Source organism: Physeter macrocephalus, chromosome 6 (genome assembly GCF_002837175.3).
Source record: "Physeter macrocephalus isolate SW-GA chromosome 6, ASM283717v5, whole genome shotgun sequence".
NCBI classification, from domain to species: Eukaryota; Metazoa; Chordata; class Mammalia; order Artiodactyla; family Physeteridae; genus Physeter; species Physeter macrocephalus.
In genome coordinates, this window is record NC_041219.1 from 52,315,840 (window position 1) to 52,331,273 (window position 15,434).

The following is a 15,434-nucleotide window of genomic DNA, read 5'->3' on the forward strand; positions in this document are numbered from 1 at the left end:
GCCGGGGGCGGGGCGCCGGGGGCGGGGCGCCGGGGGCGGGGCGCCGGGGGCGGGGCGCCGGGGGCGGGGCGCCGGGGGCGGGGCGCCGGGGGCGGGGCGCCGGGGGCGGGGCGCCGGGGGCGGGGCGCCGGGGGCGGGGCGCCGGGGGCGGGGCGCCGGGGGCGGGGCGCCGGGGGCGGGGCGCCGGGGGCGGGGCGCCGGGGGCGGGGCGCCGGGGGCGGGGCGCCGGGGGCGGGGCGCCGGGGGCGGGGCGCCGGGGGCGGGGCGCCGGGGGCGGGGCGCCGGGGGCGGGGCGCCGGGGGCGGGGCGCCGGGGGCGGGGCGCCGGGGGCGGGGCGCCGGGGGCGGGGCGCCGGGGGCGGGGCGCCGGGGGCGGGGCGCCGGGGGCGGGGCGCCGGGGGCGGGGCGCCGGGGGCGGGGCGCCGGGGGCGGGGCGCCGGGGGCGGGGCGCCGGGGGCGGGGCGCCGGGGGCGGGGCGCCGGGGGCGGGGCGCCGGGGGCGGGGCGCCGGGGGCGGGGCGCCGGGGGCGGGGCGCCGGGGGCGGGGCGCCGGGGGCGGGGCGCCGGGGGCGGGGCGCCGGGGGCGGGGCGCCGGGGGCGGGGCGCCGGGGGCGGGGCGCCGGGGGCGGGGCGCCGGGGGCGGGGCGCCGGGGGCGGGGCGCCGGGGGCGGGGCGCCGGGGGCGGGGCGCCGGGGGCGGGGCGCCGGGGGCGGGGCGCCGGGGGCGGGGCGCCGGGGGCGGGGCGCCGGGGGCGGGGCGCCGGGGGCGGGGCGCCGGGGGCGGGGCGCCGGGGGCGGGGCGCCGGGGGCGGGGCGCCGGGGGCGGGGCGCCGGGGGCGGGGCGCCGGGGGCGGGGCGCCGGGGGCGGGGCGCCGGGGGCGGGGCGCCGGGGGCGGGGCGCCGGGGGCGGGGCGCCGGGGGCGGGGCGCCGGGGGCGGGGCGCCGGGGGCGGGGCGCCGGGGGCGGGGCGCCGGGGGCGGGGCGCCGGGGGCGGGGCGCCGGGGGCGGGGCGCCGGGGGCGGGGCGCCGGGGGCGGGGCGCCGGGGGCGGGGCGCCGGGGGCGGGGCGCCGGGGGCGGGGCGCCGGGGGCGGGGCGCCGGGGGCGGGGCGCCGGGGGCGGGGCGCCGGGGGCGGGGCGCCGGGGGCGGGGCGCCGGGGGCGGGGCGCCGGGGGCGGGGCGCCGGGGGCGGGGCGCCGGGGGCGGGGCGCCGGGGGCGGGGCGCCGGGGGCGGGGCGCCGGGGGCGGGGCGCCGGGGGCGGGGCGCCGGGGGCGGGGCGCCGGGGGCGGGGCGCCGGGGGCGGGGCGCCGGGGGCGGGGCGCCGGGGGCGGGGCGCCGGGGGCGGGGCGCCGGGGGCGGGGCGCCGGGGGCGGGGCGCCGGGGGCGGGGCGCCGGGGGCGGGGCGCCGGGGGCGGGGCGCCGGGGGCGGGGCGCCGGGGGCGGGGCGCCGGGGGCGGGGCGCCGGGGGCGGGGCGCCGGGGGCGGGGCGCCGGGGGCGGGGCGTAGCGTGAACAGGGAGCCTACCCGGAGAAGGCGCGTTCTGGGCCTTGAAGAGGCCGACGACCCCCTTGCCGTGCAGGCCCCCAGAGCGCAGCAGCACGGCCTTGGAGCGCCCGCTGCGCCAACAGACCACCGGGAAGCGGTTCTGGCGGTAGCAGCGGGAGACGCGCTGCAGGGCGTTGTCCTGGACGCTCTGGGGGACGATTAGCAGCCCCGGGTAGCTGCGAGGAGGCGGATGTGAGGGGAAAAGCAGGCCAAAGGCACTCTGGACCCACAGCCAGGCGCCCCTGGGCCTTCGGCCGCCTGGAGGCCACCAAACCTGCCGCGCTCACTGCTCACCTGCGGCAGATGGCGTACATGCGGTTGACCGGGGAGATGCGGAAGGGCTCGGATCTCGCGCGGCTCAGGCTGCTGCTCAGGGTGCCCAGCCCCAGGCGCTGGTAGTCCCGGCAGCACGCCCGCTCCACCAGGCTACTCATGGTCATGCGGCCCGAAGGCTTCAGGGCCAAGGAAGGGGTCAGCGTGCTGGGCTCCAGCTCCTCCGACACTGGGGCAGGCCAGGCACACGGGGGTCAGTACCCACGGGCTGCCCGGGTCCCTCACCCCTCCACAGGAGGGTCTTCACCCGTAGACCGCCCATGGCTCCCCACACCCCCACCTGAGATCTCGTCCTCCTGGTCCTCAGGGGATGGCTGGCCCCGGTGCTCCCAGCTGGGGGGGTTGTACTTCTTCCGAGTGACATACTGCCGCCCGATGGTCCTCTTAGCGTTCTTCATCAAGTTCCGGGACAGGGTCCTGGGGGGGGGCCCGAGGAGTAAAGTCGGGTCCTCTTAGCGTTCTTCATCAAGTTCCGGGACAGGGTCCTGGGGGGGGGGCCCGAGGAGTACAGTGGCAGGGTCGGCAGAGGTGAGGAGATGGACAAGGGGACACACACACAGTGGTTCTGCGAAGGGAAGGTGTTCTGGCCTTGGGGCCCAGCTCCCTACCTGAAGGAAGGACCCTTGTCCTTGGTGGCCCGGGGCGGCCGGCCGGGTGTGCGGGCAGAACCCAGGGTGAGTGCGAAGGTGCCCCTGATATCTGGCGGATACCGCAGCTTGTGCAGCTGCTTGCGGAAGAGCTCAGCGCTGTCAGACCCCACCTCCTCGTCAAAGACCATCTTCAGCAGCTGTGTCAGACATGAGGCCCTCAGAGGCTGGGAGGCCCATGGGCCTGAGCCCTGGCCACAAAGGCGGACAGGCCTACGGGACGCCCGGTGCTGCATCACTGGAACTCGGGTGTTTCTAACAGGATGGACGGGTGAGGGCCCTGTGGCCAGACGGCCCTAAGAAAGGCGGCTAGGTCTACCGTGGGACTGTGAAGGGCCAGTGTCGCCTCTCCATCCGGTGATGGACGCGTCCTGAAGGAGCGCCCCAAGGACAGAGGGTTAGCGGAGGGCCTGCTCCCCAGACTGCACGTAGCCGGAGGCTCAGGAACCCAGTCTTTGTGTTTCATCTAATCTGTGTAGGTTTCAGCTGGGCTGGGCTCACGCAGCACGCTCCAGACACGGTCTCTAGGGTTCGGGCCTTGCAAGGGAAACGGGAGAGCCCCAAGGACTGGCACATGGCACAGGCAGAGGACACCAAGCTAAGGCACAGCGACTTCCCCGTAAACTCAGGAATCACAAAGGGCTCAATGCTGGCTCGACACCCACTCATGAGAACAAGACTAGGGCTCAGATGCTGCATCCTGGAGAGGACCGCGACTCAGGGGCCCACAGACCCCACCCAACACAGCCCACACCCCAGCCGACCTGGAAGGTGCAGGAGCGCAGCTGCAGCCCGTCCGGCAGGTACTGGTCACTGGGGGTCTGGATATTGATGCGCTCCTCCTTGGTCAGCGCAGCCACCGGGAAGGAGCGGACCACCACCTGTTCCCCCACTTATAACAAGCCGGGTGCAGAGTCAGGGGGACGGGAGGGGTCGAGGGTCACAAAGTCTCAGGGTACCAGAGCTATGGGGTAGGCCGGGAGGGTGGGGAGGAAAGACAACAGCCCATCTCCCGCAGAGACCCTAAACCCCTGAGAAGGGGAGAGGGGGAGGCAGAAGAAGTCCCACTAGCCCGAAGCCCGGTGGGGGTGGGGGGGTGGGGGGAGGGGGCAGAGGGGTCCAAAGGCTCACCCAGGGGGTCGGTGGGCATCCCCGTGAAGATGACCCGGTACGTGGTGAGGAAGACAGCGCCCTCAGCCGGGAGCAGTGCGGGGCCGCCCCTGCTGCCCCCAGCACCCTCCTCACGCCCATCCGGCAGCAGGTAGACACGCAGGCCGTCCAGCACCCACTCCTCACCCGGCAGCAGGCGTGGCCGAAGCAGTTTGGGCTGTTTGGGGGCAGGAACGGTGCCTCAGAACACGGCCCGGTCCTGGTGCTCCCCCACCCCGGCCCCTCCTCACCTTCTGGATGGGGGGCAGCCTCTTGCTCTCTCTGTGCACGGCCTCCAGGGTCTCGATGTGCATCTGGACGATGTCTGGGGGAGAGCAATTCTCATGCCCTGGCCTGCACCCACCCATCCAAGGGGAGTGTTCCCAGGCCCAGACCCCATACCTGGCACCATGACATGCAGCCCCTTGAGGTGGTCGCTGGTGACGCCACTCTCCGTGCAGACCTTGTCCACGAAGCGGTTGATGAAGCGGACCACGGCCCCGGGCACGTCGCAGGTCTCTGCGTCCTCGAAGCCGCTCTCTGTGTCGCAGCTCTCCGCCACGCTGCCTGCCATGCTGGGCCGGGGAGGGGCACGGTGGGCACAGGCCTCCCAGCCCAAGGCCGCCCGCTCAGGCCCCGCCCAGGCCACAGCCCACCTGTTGGTGAGCAGGCTGTTGCTGGCGCTCTCCAGGTCCCCCAGCCCCGCGCGCTCCCGCAGCAGCCGGCTCTTGCTGCCGTCCAGGGGCAGGAGCAGATAGCTCATGCGGCTGGCGTAGTGGACGGCCTGGCTGAACACGGTGCTCTCCTCCTTCTGCACCAGCTCTTGTTGCCTCTCGCGGCTCAGGGTGGGCCACAGGCGCCTCTGCTCAGACGCCACGTCCAGGGCAGAGCGCTCGTCCTCCTGCGTGCATGCCTCCCCAACCTGCCGCAGGGGCCGCGGGTGAGCCAGAGCCAGGCCAGCCCACCCTGCGGGCCCAGGGAGCCCCCACACACCTGGGAGGGGTCTCGGTCCTCGGCAGGCTCCAGGTAGAGGGCCCGGATGTGGGTCTGCACGTCCCCGTAGAACATGGCCTCCCAGAACTGCGGCGTGCTCCACACTACGTGCTCCTGCACGCAGCTGTACGCAAACTGCGTCACCCCCGGGCTCAGCTTCTGCAGAAGCCAGGAGGGAGTCAGCGGGTGCAGCCGGGGGTGGGGGGTGGGGGTGGGGAGACTCTGTCCGCCCCAGCACTCACCCGGCAGAAGGCAGTGACCAGGGGCAGCAGAGCAGCTGCGATGCCGTGCTCATCCAGGGAGGTGCAGTCCTGCGGTAGGGCCGCGGGCGTCGGACCCCGGCCCCGTGCCAGTCACACACCCCCCAGCACCGCCGACAGAGCGGCACCTCCCGTCAGTCCCTGAACCGTCTGCGCCAGCTCCCCAGGGCTGCTCGGAGGTTGAGTGCAGGAGGCCCGTGCACCAGCCTCCCACAAGGCTTCTCCCCACGCCACCCTCACCGGCAGACCGGGGTCTCCCCAGTTGTCAGCACCGCCAGAAGATGCACCCTTATGGGTAGGCCGGGGAAGCCCTGCCCGGCCCCACACTGTGGCCACAGCGCCAGCAGGGTGTGAGGCCCGGCCTCACCTGCAGACAGCAGTTCATCATGCGGACCACGAAGTCGAACTGCTGGTGGTCAAGGACCGCCCGGTTCTGCTGCACGTGCAGGTGCAGCTCCTGGGCAAGGCAGCGGCGGGCCGCACGCCCCTTCAGGGCCCTCAGCACAGCTGGAAGCAGCTGCGGACGGGGAAACAAGGGCATGAGGGCACGAGCCTATGTGGACCCAACCGTGCCCTGAGGCACCGGGAAGGCCTGGCCCAGACGTGGGGGCCAGAGCCCAGGCTCTCAGCACAGAGGAGACCGGAAGCCATCCGGTCAGGCGTGCCCAGACTTGGGGCTTCACTGCCCAAGAGAGACCAACGCCCTAGGGGAGCCAGCGCTCCCCACACGGACCTCACGACACTGCCAGTGCTCTGAGCGAGGCCCCACGGCCGGCCAGGGCCCCGGCGCCTAGAATGCACAAGCCTAACGCAGAGCCAGCAGCCGGCTCAGCGCTGGGCGGGCCACGGAAAGGGCTGCGCTTGTCCTGTTGATACTACCGTACGCTGCGGAACAACCAGGAACCCGATAAAGGGCTGGTTTAAGAACTAGGTGCTTCACAGAGAACCACGCAGCTGTGAAACACAAGACAGACTCAAACTGGCTGTCCTGAGAGACCCAAAGTGTCAGTGGACATCACACAGGGCAGAATGCTAAATGAACTCCACTTTCTGCAAGTAAAAAAAAAAAAAAAAAAAAAAAAAGACACGTGTTGTGAGTCTGCACTAGTTTTTGTGAGAGATAAAGAAGAAACTTCGCAGCAGAAACTTTTAGAGCATTCTGACGACTAAAAGGTGAAGTAAATTCCCCCCGCGGAGCCTCCCCAGCAGGCTGCGCCAGCTGTTCTGAGGTGGACCTGGCGACCCCCTGCCCTTCTTGCCAGCCCAGTTCCCTCCAGCCGCTTGCAGGAGAACGAGGGCCAGGGCTCCGCTGAGAGCCGCTGCCCTGGCCCAGGCCGCCCCCACCCAGAGCCCCCAGCGCTCCCTGCGCCCGGGTTACCCTCACCTTCTTGGCCTCAAGCATCTTCCCCTCGAACACGTAGGAGATGCAGCTCCGGACCACCTCCAGCCGGCGCGCACTGTTGCCGTGGAGCCCGCTACTCCGCTCCAGTATGGCGGCTGCGGAGAAGAGAACGCGCTCGCCTCTGACCTCACGTCCACCCTCGGCCACGCTGAGGCTCCCCGTCCCGGTTACGCACTCATGGGGGGCCCTGAGGGCACGGTGGTCCTCTTCTCGGCCTTCACGGCCGGGGGTGCGCCCTGCATCTTGGCTGTGGCCTGATCCACGATCCACTGCACCATGCCCTCGTCAAGCCGGGGGAAGGGCCGGGGTGCCCGCCGCAGGTGGCTGGCCTCCCCTGGCCTCTGCACCTTGTGCATAGCCACGGCAGGGTACGGGTTCTCCTGGGGGCGGGACACAGGCGGGATGGGGGAGCAGCCCGGGCCGGGGCAAGACAGTGACCTCACCAGGCCAGCCCGCCCCCACGTGCCGCCTGCCTTACGTTCTTGTAGAGCTGCTCTGCCAGTTCCTTGACATGACGCAGGACGCGCTGGGGGTGGTTCTCATCCGCCCGCATCCGTGCCACCTCGTGGGCCACCAGCTGGGGGAGGAAGCAGGGTCAGGCGGGCTGGCTGGGGCGGCGGGGGGGGGACGGCGGCTCCTCCCAGGTGGGGTCGGGGTGCACCTCATCAAATAGGTCCGTAGGGCGGTAGGGGACCCCGCGCTCCGACACAAAGCCTGCGAAGGCCATGCCCTCCAACACCTTCATCAGGAAATCATCCTCCACCAGCCCACGCTGGCCCAGGAAGGCTGCCTGCGGTGCACAAAGAGGTCAGCCCCTCGGGCACTCGCCTTCTGCCCGCCCCGCCCCCGCCTGGCGCCCACCTTATGGAAGCGGATGACGGGCTCCGGGTGGACGCGGACCATGTGCAGACACCAGCGGTAGCCTTGCAGCAGCTGAGCAAAGAGCCGCAGAAAGACGGCGCGCAGCTCCTTATCCTGGGGCACACGCGAGGGCAGGTGAGTGCCCGGCCCTGAGGCTTCCAGGCACCTCACCCTCCTGACCCTCCAACCTTCCTCCACACAAGCCACAGTGCCTCCTCTAAGACTCGGTGCCGACGGCCACTCCTGTGCAGGACCCTCCGAGGCTCACACCCACCCCACGCGGCCCTGGCGACCCCCTGGAGGAGCGCTCAGCACCTGGTGGGCCTGGGCCCCCAGAGGGGCAGCGACCCCCACCTGCATCTTCAGGGAGGAAGTGGACGTCGTAGGTGGAGGGAAGGCAAGATCTGCCAGCTCCAGCTCTGGATCCAGGACCTGCGGAAGCAGCGGGGAGCAGGGTCAGCTGCACACCAGCCCCAGGCTCTGGGTTCCTCTGGCCACCAAGTGACCCCACCCCAGCCTGCCCGAGGCACCAGCCTCCCCAAGGCCCCTGGTCCTGCCTCACCATGCTCAGAATGCTGTGCGTCTGGCTCTGCAGTGGCTCTGGCAGGGGTGGAATGTGCACACACTCGGGCACAGTCACCGTCCCGCCATCCAGATCAGCAACAATCACATCCAGCTGTGGACCAAAGGGAGCGAGAAGTCAGGGAGCCGCGGGCCGGCCAGCAGGGCCCGGGGTCAGCCCAGCCTGGAGCAGCGAGGCAGACACGAAGCAGGGCCCTCACCAGCTCCTGGGCCTCTGCCTGGAAGGCAGCGTCGACTCCGATGATGAAGGGCGTGGGCGTGCTGAGCACCTCCAGGAGCTGCGCCGGCAGGATGGGCACGTAGGTGAAGCTGCAACAGGCCAGGCTCAGCGCGGCAGCCCGAGGGCCGGGGCTGAGCAGGGGGACCGCGGCGGGGCAGGGGGCAGTGGTAAGGTAAGCACCTGTATCTGAGAGGGAAGAGCAACGCCAGGAGTCCCCGGCACGCGTCCGAGAGCCGCTGGTAGCTCCGGGACAGGAAGAGCACCTTGTGCTCCGTGAGCGCCGCACAGAACAGGGACAGCACGTTGGTGATGCCTGAGGAGGAGGACAGGCTTAGAGCGCGCAGGCGCCCTCCCTGCAGTGAAACCTCGGTGTCTGTCCACCGGCCCCCACCAGGGAGGGGAGAGGAAGGACTGTGCGGGGGCTGGGCTGGGGGCACCAGGCTCACCCAGCTGGCGGAAAAGCAGGGCCACGCTGCAGCGGCTGATGGGCAGCGAGTCGGTGAGCGGGGTCTGAATGACCTGCCGGTCCCCAGCCCCCAAGGAGATGGTTCTCTGCGGAGAGAGGCCAGGGCTCAGCTGCTCCGCCCAGACCTGGGTCTCCCCCAGCCTCACAGCCTCGGGCAGGCCTGGGGGAATGACGGACCCCGAGGTGGGACTGGCCGGGACGGGCAGCACGGCACAAGGGAAAGGCCGCGCCCGGCCTCTGTCGGCCCAAGCAGTGCTGCAGAGAAAACTCTGGGCCTCTGACCTGGGGTGGGGACGGGGCCTGGGTGGGCAGAAGAAACAAAGAATCCGTACCACTCCGTCCTCAACAGAGTCCAGCTGCACGGGACAGACAGGCAGAGAGACGCAGTTAGACACACGCACACGCGGGGACACAGACGGGGGGTGGACAGATAAGCCAACACTGACAGCCAGAGACAGGCACGCCCAAGGAGCGAGAGGACAGAGGAACCGAAGCGTGCTGGGTGGAGAGCCAGGGCCAAGAAAAGAGGACAGGCGGTGGCACCAAGACGCAGGACAGTGTCCGAGGCTGGGGCCGCACTCTGCCCGGGCTGGACTCCTACCAGGCCCCACCCCGTGGCCTCGGGCACCAGCGGGTCCTGTGGCTGCAGGTGGACAGCAGCTGCCCCCTGACCCACCTGTGAGCCCCCGGCCAGAGGGAGGACGCACGTCAGCAGGTTGCCAACCACGTTCTCCAGGCCCACGTTCAGGCCCTCCACGTGGATGGTGTAGATGAGACCCAGGCTGTTCTGCAAGGACCACAGACCGGGGAATGACGGCCCAGCCAGCGGGAGCGCCCCGCACCCTGCCCGGGGCCCTGGCTGCCCGCCTCACCCTGAACACCTCCGCGTGGTCCAATCGAGACACCAGCACCAGCGTCTTGGGAGCAAACAGCTGGCCGGGCGGGCCAGGAGCCGCGGGTGACAGTCCCACGGGGCCTCCCTCACCTGCCTCCTCTTCCCTCTCGGCAGTGTCCTCGGTGCACAGCCCTTCCTGTGGACAGAAGCCCATGTGCCAGGCTCTTAGGCAGGTCTCCTGAGGCCTGGGCGGGGGGGACGGGACCCAGGCGACTCAGACAGGACTGGCCCTCTGGAAACTTCAGCCTCTGCGGGGTTAGGTCACCAGGACCAGACACACACAGGGAGACACACACAGGACAGAGGGGGTCGGCCACAGCCAGAGGCTCGGCCCATGCAGGGTCACCTGTGTGGGCTCCACGGGCTCCCAGAAAGTCAAGCACGCGCAGTAATGCCGCTCGGAGTTGATATCGGTGAGGACAGCAACAAAGAAGGTCGGCGGGTTCCTCTCGGGACACAGCTGCCACCCACTGGGCTGGCAAAACTATGGGGAGGAAGGGGACGGGGGTCAGCAGTCAGTTCCCTCTAGCCCCCTGCCTGCGAGGGACCGCACAGCCAGGGCCTGGAGGCCGGGTTCCAGGGCAGCCAGCAGCACCCAGCTCTGCGACCCACGTGCCTTGCCTCCTGGACCTCAGCCTTCTCCCCCACAAAAGGGAGTAAGAGCCTCCGGCCTCACTGTGCGGGGCGAGAACCCTGTGACGCAGGGCACGGTCCCCACCATCACGAGGGAGGGACAACAGGACGTGATGTGGGCACCAAGCGCCCGACCAGCCAAGCCTGCACCCCCGCCCTACGTTCTGCAGTGCAGCTGATGCCTCCTTGTACCCAGCGGGGTCCTCACGGTGCCTGCCCCCCACCGTCTCAGCACCCCAGCCCTCGGCTCCAGGCCCTGGGGGAGCGCCCACACTCACCAGCTCGATGCCCTGGGGGAACGGGTTGTCCTCCCAGTCCTTCTCTGGGAAGCGCTGCAGAATGTGGCCCTGGCCTTCCCCACTCCCTGAGGACAGGAGCAGGGGTCAGAGCACCTGCCACCTCCCACACCCGCACCCGCTCAGGAGCCCCGAGGGTCCGAGGGGAAACATCTCACCCATCCTGGCCCTCATGTGGCGCCAGACCAGCCCCAGCTCCCAAACCTATGGTTTCCCTAAAGACGGTCCTGTGAGGAGGGGCCACTAGGCAGCCACAGCCCCCAGGACCACCAGAGGGCATGGAGAGAAGCCCCTGCTGCGGGGTCGGGGTCCCTGCAAGCCTCTGGCTGGGCCAGGCACCAAGAGCACAGGAGGCCCGTCACAGATGCAGAAAACAAACTCATGGTTACCGGGCGGGAGGTGGTGGGGGGGACAGATTGGGAGATTGGGACGGACAGATACACACCACTGTATATAAAACAGATAACTAGTAAGGACCTACTGGATAACACAGGGACCTCTACTCAGTACTCTGTAATGAACTTAACGGAAAAAGAATCTAAAAAAGAGTGGATATGTGTATATGTATAACTCGCTCACTTTGCTGTACAGCAGAAGCTAACACAACATTATAAACCAACTATACTCCAATAGAGAAACTTTTTAAAATGACCTGGAAATTTTATAAAATAAAATAAACTGTGAGAGGCTCAAAAAACAGGGCACAGGAGCCCCAGCCCCGGGGAGCGGGGGAGGTACTCCCTACCCCCACCCCCACTACCCCTGCTCCTGGGTCCCGCCACTGTGTCAACACCCCCAGCCAGAAGCCACACCCAGCCCACCACATGCCAGCGCGCCCCGCCCAACTGCATAGCACCTGCCCCTCCAGCAAGGGGAGAGCTGTTCCCGACTGTTCCCCAGCCAGCGCCCAGCTTAGGCACCCGGCCCAGAGCCCTGCTCCCTGCCTCCGCCTCTCCTGCCAGCCCCGGGCCCACTCGAGAAGGTGCAGAGGTCTCACACCTGCCACCTGTGCCGGCGGAAGGACCACCCGTGCCTACAGCCCCAAACTGCTGCTTGTCCCCTCTGCCTCAAGAGGCAGACGCGACAAGCAAAGGTCCCAGAAGACAGCCAGAGAGGGGTGGGGCCGGCAGGAAGGACAGGAGTGCCCTCCTGAGCCCTGAAGATGGTGGCACACGGGCCTGCTCCCGGCCCGCAAAGGCCACCTTGCACACAGCCACAGACCAGGTCGCCAGGCGCAGCCCTGAGGGTCCTCTAGACCAGGGAGAGGGGCATGTCCCTGCACCCCCAGGCTGCTAGCTCCCCATGTGTTCCCCAGAGACCCCCCTCCACTCCCGAAACCACTTGGCCCGCTAGGCCCCCTCCGGTCTGCTTCCCCCACTCCACGCCCAGGGCAGTGCTCCCAGGCCCAGTCCACACTGGCAGGCCCCGCTGGAGGCCCCTGCCTCTTGCCCACCCTTGTGGAGACAGCCCTGGAGGCATGACGAGGGTCAAGTCGGGGAAGCACTCACCCGCGCGTCGTGGAGGAAGGACGGGGGTCCCTGTTCTGCCCCCAGCTCCCACCCAGCATGGCAGCAGCTTGAAGCAGGAAAGACAAAAGCTCTCCACCTTCACCTCCCACACTCCAAGCAGGTCCAGCCCTCCGCTCAGACCAGCCTCAACACTGCTGCCCACACCAGCAGAAGAGCAGGGGCGGATAGGGAAGGCCCAGAAAGCCACCGTGCGCAGCCTCGGAGGACCTGTGAGATGCAGTCCCACGTCCAGCCTGTCTGGTCCACCTGTGAGCCTCAGACCGAGCTGGGGGCCTGGGCACAGGCCTGGACCCGAGGGCAGTGGCAAACAGACCCCAGCAGCCCAAGAGCACACACTCCCCAGGCCCCCAGAGGCAGAGGAGCTGGGCTGCAATCTTAGGAACCCACCACCCTCCAGGATCACGGAGGCAATGCCAAAAAGGTCGGCAGCAGGCAGGTTGCTGCTGGCTGGGGAGGCAGGGGTAGCGAGGGGCTGTGACTCTGACTCACCAAACCTCAGCTTCCTGCTCCCCTCCCCCTCCCCCCCCCCACACTGAGAGGAGGTGGCAGGACAGGGTGGGGGAGGACAGGTGTCTGCTGGTGCCTCACCTACACACACACACACACACACACACACACACACACACACACACACACGCCCACACGCTCGGATGTGAGCCCCTTGGCCATGCGTGTCCTTTTCACCGCCCTAGCATGATGTCTGGCCTACGGTTGGTGCTGAATAAATATGTGTAAAGTGATGAATGCAGAAGTGAAGTGCTGAATACTAGAATGTGAGAAGCCTGAGGACTTGAATCAAAGCACGCTGGGCTGGCTACGTCCTGTTTGCCCCTCCAAGTCTGCCTTCCACCCTTTTCCATCCTGTGCTCTCCTCCAGAGTCTGATTTCATGGATAGTATCAATGGTTACCTTTGGTCTCTGGCTAAGAGTCACTTCCTTAGATTCAGGAATAAATCAAATACTGCACACACACACACACACACACACACACACACACACACACACACACACACACACACACCCCGAACAGGTGTCTGCTGGTGCCTCACCTACACACACACACACACACACACACACACACACACACACACACACACCCCGAAGCCCCCAGGGTCCCTCCAGGCCCACTCCCAAGGGCCACCCAACGGGCCCAGGCTGGCTCACCCTGAACTGTGGCTCCTCCCCCAGGGCCAGCTTGTGTGCAGCCCCAAACCACCATCTGGGCTCAGCCCTGGCTGGCACCCAGGGCTCACCCAGTTCTTGCCACGAGGCAGCAGGAGGAGGAAGGAAGGGGGGTGTGCGGATGGGGACAGTAGCCTCTGCCCCATCTCCCTCCCAAAGCCAGTGGGCAGGTGGCCTTCAGGGGCTGCTCTCCACAGCCTCTCCCCCAGGGAAGTGGGCAGAGTGCTGGCCACCCTCACTACCCCATTCGTCGTCTACTCCCACATGCAGGGCTCCACCCGCCAAAGAACGGGGCTGCAGGCTTTCCTGGAGGTGTCCGGGCCACCTACAGAGGTGGGGGGCGGGGATGGCTCTAGGCTAGGCAGGTGAGCACTCCCCCGCCAGCTCCTCCTCTGGGCCATCATGGTCCCAAACTTGGCCCTCAGGTCTCAGCCCAAAGAGCGTCACCTCCTCTAGCCAGCTCTCTGCACCCTGCCCAAGTCTGGGGCCTGCAGTGGGACCCCAAGAACCTCCCACCCTCTACCACAGCCTTCTGGGATTCCTGGTGCACCTGTTGGCCAGCTGAGCCAGACAGGAGCTCCACGAGCAAGAAGCTACATCTCCGCGTCCAGCGCTGCACAGCCCTCGGCCTAATTAGGGCTTGCTGATCACAGACAGCCGCTGCACCACCCTCCCCCCACGATCAGCCCGGCTCACACCCCACCCCACCCCACCGGCAAACAGGTTCCTCAGTAGGAAGTCCAGGGCAGCTTCCGGAGCCCCAAGGCACACCAGCGCTCGCCGGCCCTCCCTGGAAGGGTGCACCGTGGATGTGTCCTGACTCCCTCACCCTTCTCTGAGACCCCAGCCCATGCCTCAGCTCTGTGCCAACAGGGGCCGGGCTGCAGTCTGGCTGCTGGCCTGCATCCTGGGGGTGGGGGTAGGGCTCTGCCACATCTCCCCGTGTCCCCCACCCAGTCGAGCTCTTGAGGCCGTGAAGGGGACCTACAGCAGCTGAGTCCCCTGCCCCACCAGAGCTGCCCCACCTTGGGGTAGACAGGAGAGAGGACACCTACACCCCGTGGTGACAGGGCTAACCCAACCAGCACAGCCGTGCGTCACAGGGCGGGACTCGGGGGGCCTAGGAGGAAGGGCACAGAGGTCCCCTGAGACACAGATGGGGACAAGAGCTGTGTCCCCACAGCCAGCCCCAGGGCGGGGAACACAGAGCTCACGTCCGTCATCTGCTGGCAACGCCGTCACCAGTGCCAGGCTCCGATGCCTGGGCCGGCCCAGGCCAGCATGTGCTGTGGGCAGAGGCGAGGGAGGATGGCAGCCTCCCCTGCCCGCCCCTCCCCACACCCAGCACACACGGCCTGAGACCAGCCGGGCCGTAGGAAGGACGGCACCGTCCTGCTTCAAACCCAACCTCCCACCTCAACACAAACCTCAACACACAGGCTGCTCCCAGCTGGCCACGGCACAGGACAAGTGCAGAGGGGCTGTAACCTCTCCAACCTCCCCGGTCAGACCCGACTGGCTCTGACCCAAGGACTTGGACCCTCGGGCCCCCAGGGTGGGGCTGGGAGCCAGCCAAGGCCATCCCAAACAGCCCCAACCTGCTCCAGAGAGAGGGCAGAACATGGGTGGGGAGAGTAGGTGGGGCCGAGGAATGTGGCCAGCTCAACATGGTCAGGACCAAAAGAGGCCAGGCCGGGGGTGGAAAGTCTTCTTCTCGGATGTTTGGGGGTGGAACCCCCAGCACCAGGAGGGGTCCAGCCCCTCCTCCCTGGCAGATATGCACTCGGCCATCTGGTCAGATCAAAGACACACCCCGGCACTGGTCACACCGTGTAAAATCAGCTGACCACCATCAGGGCACTCCCTGGCCAGGAACTGGGCAAGGTAGTCTCTCTGGCCCCCACGATGTCCCCAGGGCTGGGCCAGGGTGCAATACAGGCTAAACCCATGTCCTTAGTGGAGGAGCTCCCCCAACTCACCAAGGGAGGAGCCTACACCTTCTGAGATGAATGAAAGGGAACCACCCAAGCCCCTCCCTGCCCTCCTGCCTGGAGCGGTCTGCCAGGTAGTAACCATGAAACCAGGGTACTTCCTCAGGTAGGACTCTGGGACTCAGCACCCAGGCCCTGCATCCAGAAGCTCCGGACGGGATGTCCAGATCCAGGCCAAGGACAAGACTTCTACCACACCTGCACTCTCCACTGAACCCAAAAGACCCTATGTCTTGCCCTAGTGTCCTAGGCCTGCCAGCACGCAGGGGTGCCCGCTGTCCGTGCCAAGTGGTGTCCACACACTGGCTGCTCAGCATTAACAAGACGCCCGTCACTTCCTGGAGCCTCTTCTGTGTGAGCAGCTCCAGGTGTGTATGTCCACCTTGTGCTCACAGCAGCCCGGGAGGTCTGTGTCACTCACCCTACCCCCAGGTGAGGAAGGCGAAGCGCAGGG

At 68.3% G+C, this 15,434-nt stretch overlaps 1 protein-coding gene across 2 annotated transcripts in view; it reads right to left on the reverse strand.

The window, feature by feature from the left end:
• The window catches only part of SBF1 (SET binding factor 1), a 32,343-nt gene that overhangs the window by 14,601 nt on the left and 2,308 nt on the right, over positions 1-15,434 (reverse strand). For both annotated transcript variants that reach the window (XM_055085371.1, XM_024127194.3), the window contains exons 2-27: positions 10,261-10,346; positions 9,696-9,833; positions 9,327-9,485; positions 9,131-9,241; positions 8,435-8,540; positions 8,169-8,301; positions 7,969-8,077; positions 7,749-7,862; positions 7,541-7,618; positions 7,187-7,300; positions 6,987-7,115; positions 6,804-6,902; positions 6,501-6,705; positions 6,308-6,420; positions 5,291-5,440; positions 4,906-4,974; positions 4,664-4,822; positions 4,327-4,592; positions 4,073-4,245; positions 3,922-3,995; positions 3,653-3,848; positions 3,286-3,413; positions 2,483-2,661; positions 2,155-2,291; positions 1,836-2,043; positions 1,521-1,717 (exon numbers count right to left, since the gene is read on the reverse strand). In XM_055085371.1, the coding sequence (XP_054941346.1) occupies positions 1,521-1,717; positions 1,836-2,043; positions 2,155-2,291; positions 2,483-2,661; positions 3,286-3,413; positions 3,653-3,848; positions 3,922-3,995; positions 4,073-4,245; positions 4,327-4,592; positions 4,664-4,822; positions 4,906-4,974; positions 5,291-5,440; positions 6,308-6,420; positions 6,501-6,705; positions 6,804-6,902; positions 6,987-7,115; positions 7,187-7,300; positions 7,541-7,618; positions 7,749-7,862; positions 7,969-8,077; positions 8,169-8,301; positions 8,435-8,540; positions 9,131-9,241; positions 9,327-9,485; positions 9,696-9,833; positions 10,261-10,346 (3,630 nt within the window). The remainder of the gene's footprint in view (positions 1-1,520; positions 1,718-1,835; positions 2,044-2,154; positions 2,292-2,482; positions 2,662-3,285; positions 3,414-3,652; positions 3,849-3,921; positions 3,996-4,072; positions 4,246-4,326; positions 4,593-4,663; positions 4,823-4,905; positions 4,975-5,290; positions 5,441-6,307; positions 6,421-6,500; positions 6,706-6,803; positions 6,903-6,986; positions 7,116-7,186; positions 7,301-7,540; positions 7,619-7,748; positions 7,863-7,968; positions 8,078-8,168; positions 8,302-8,434; positions 8,541-9,130; positions 9,242-9,326; positions 9,486-9,695; positions 9,834-10,260; positions 10,347-15,434) is intronic.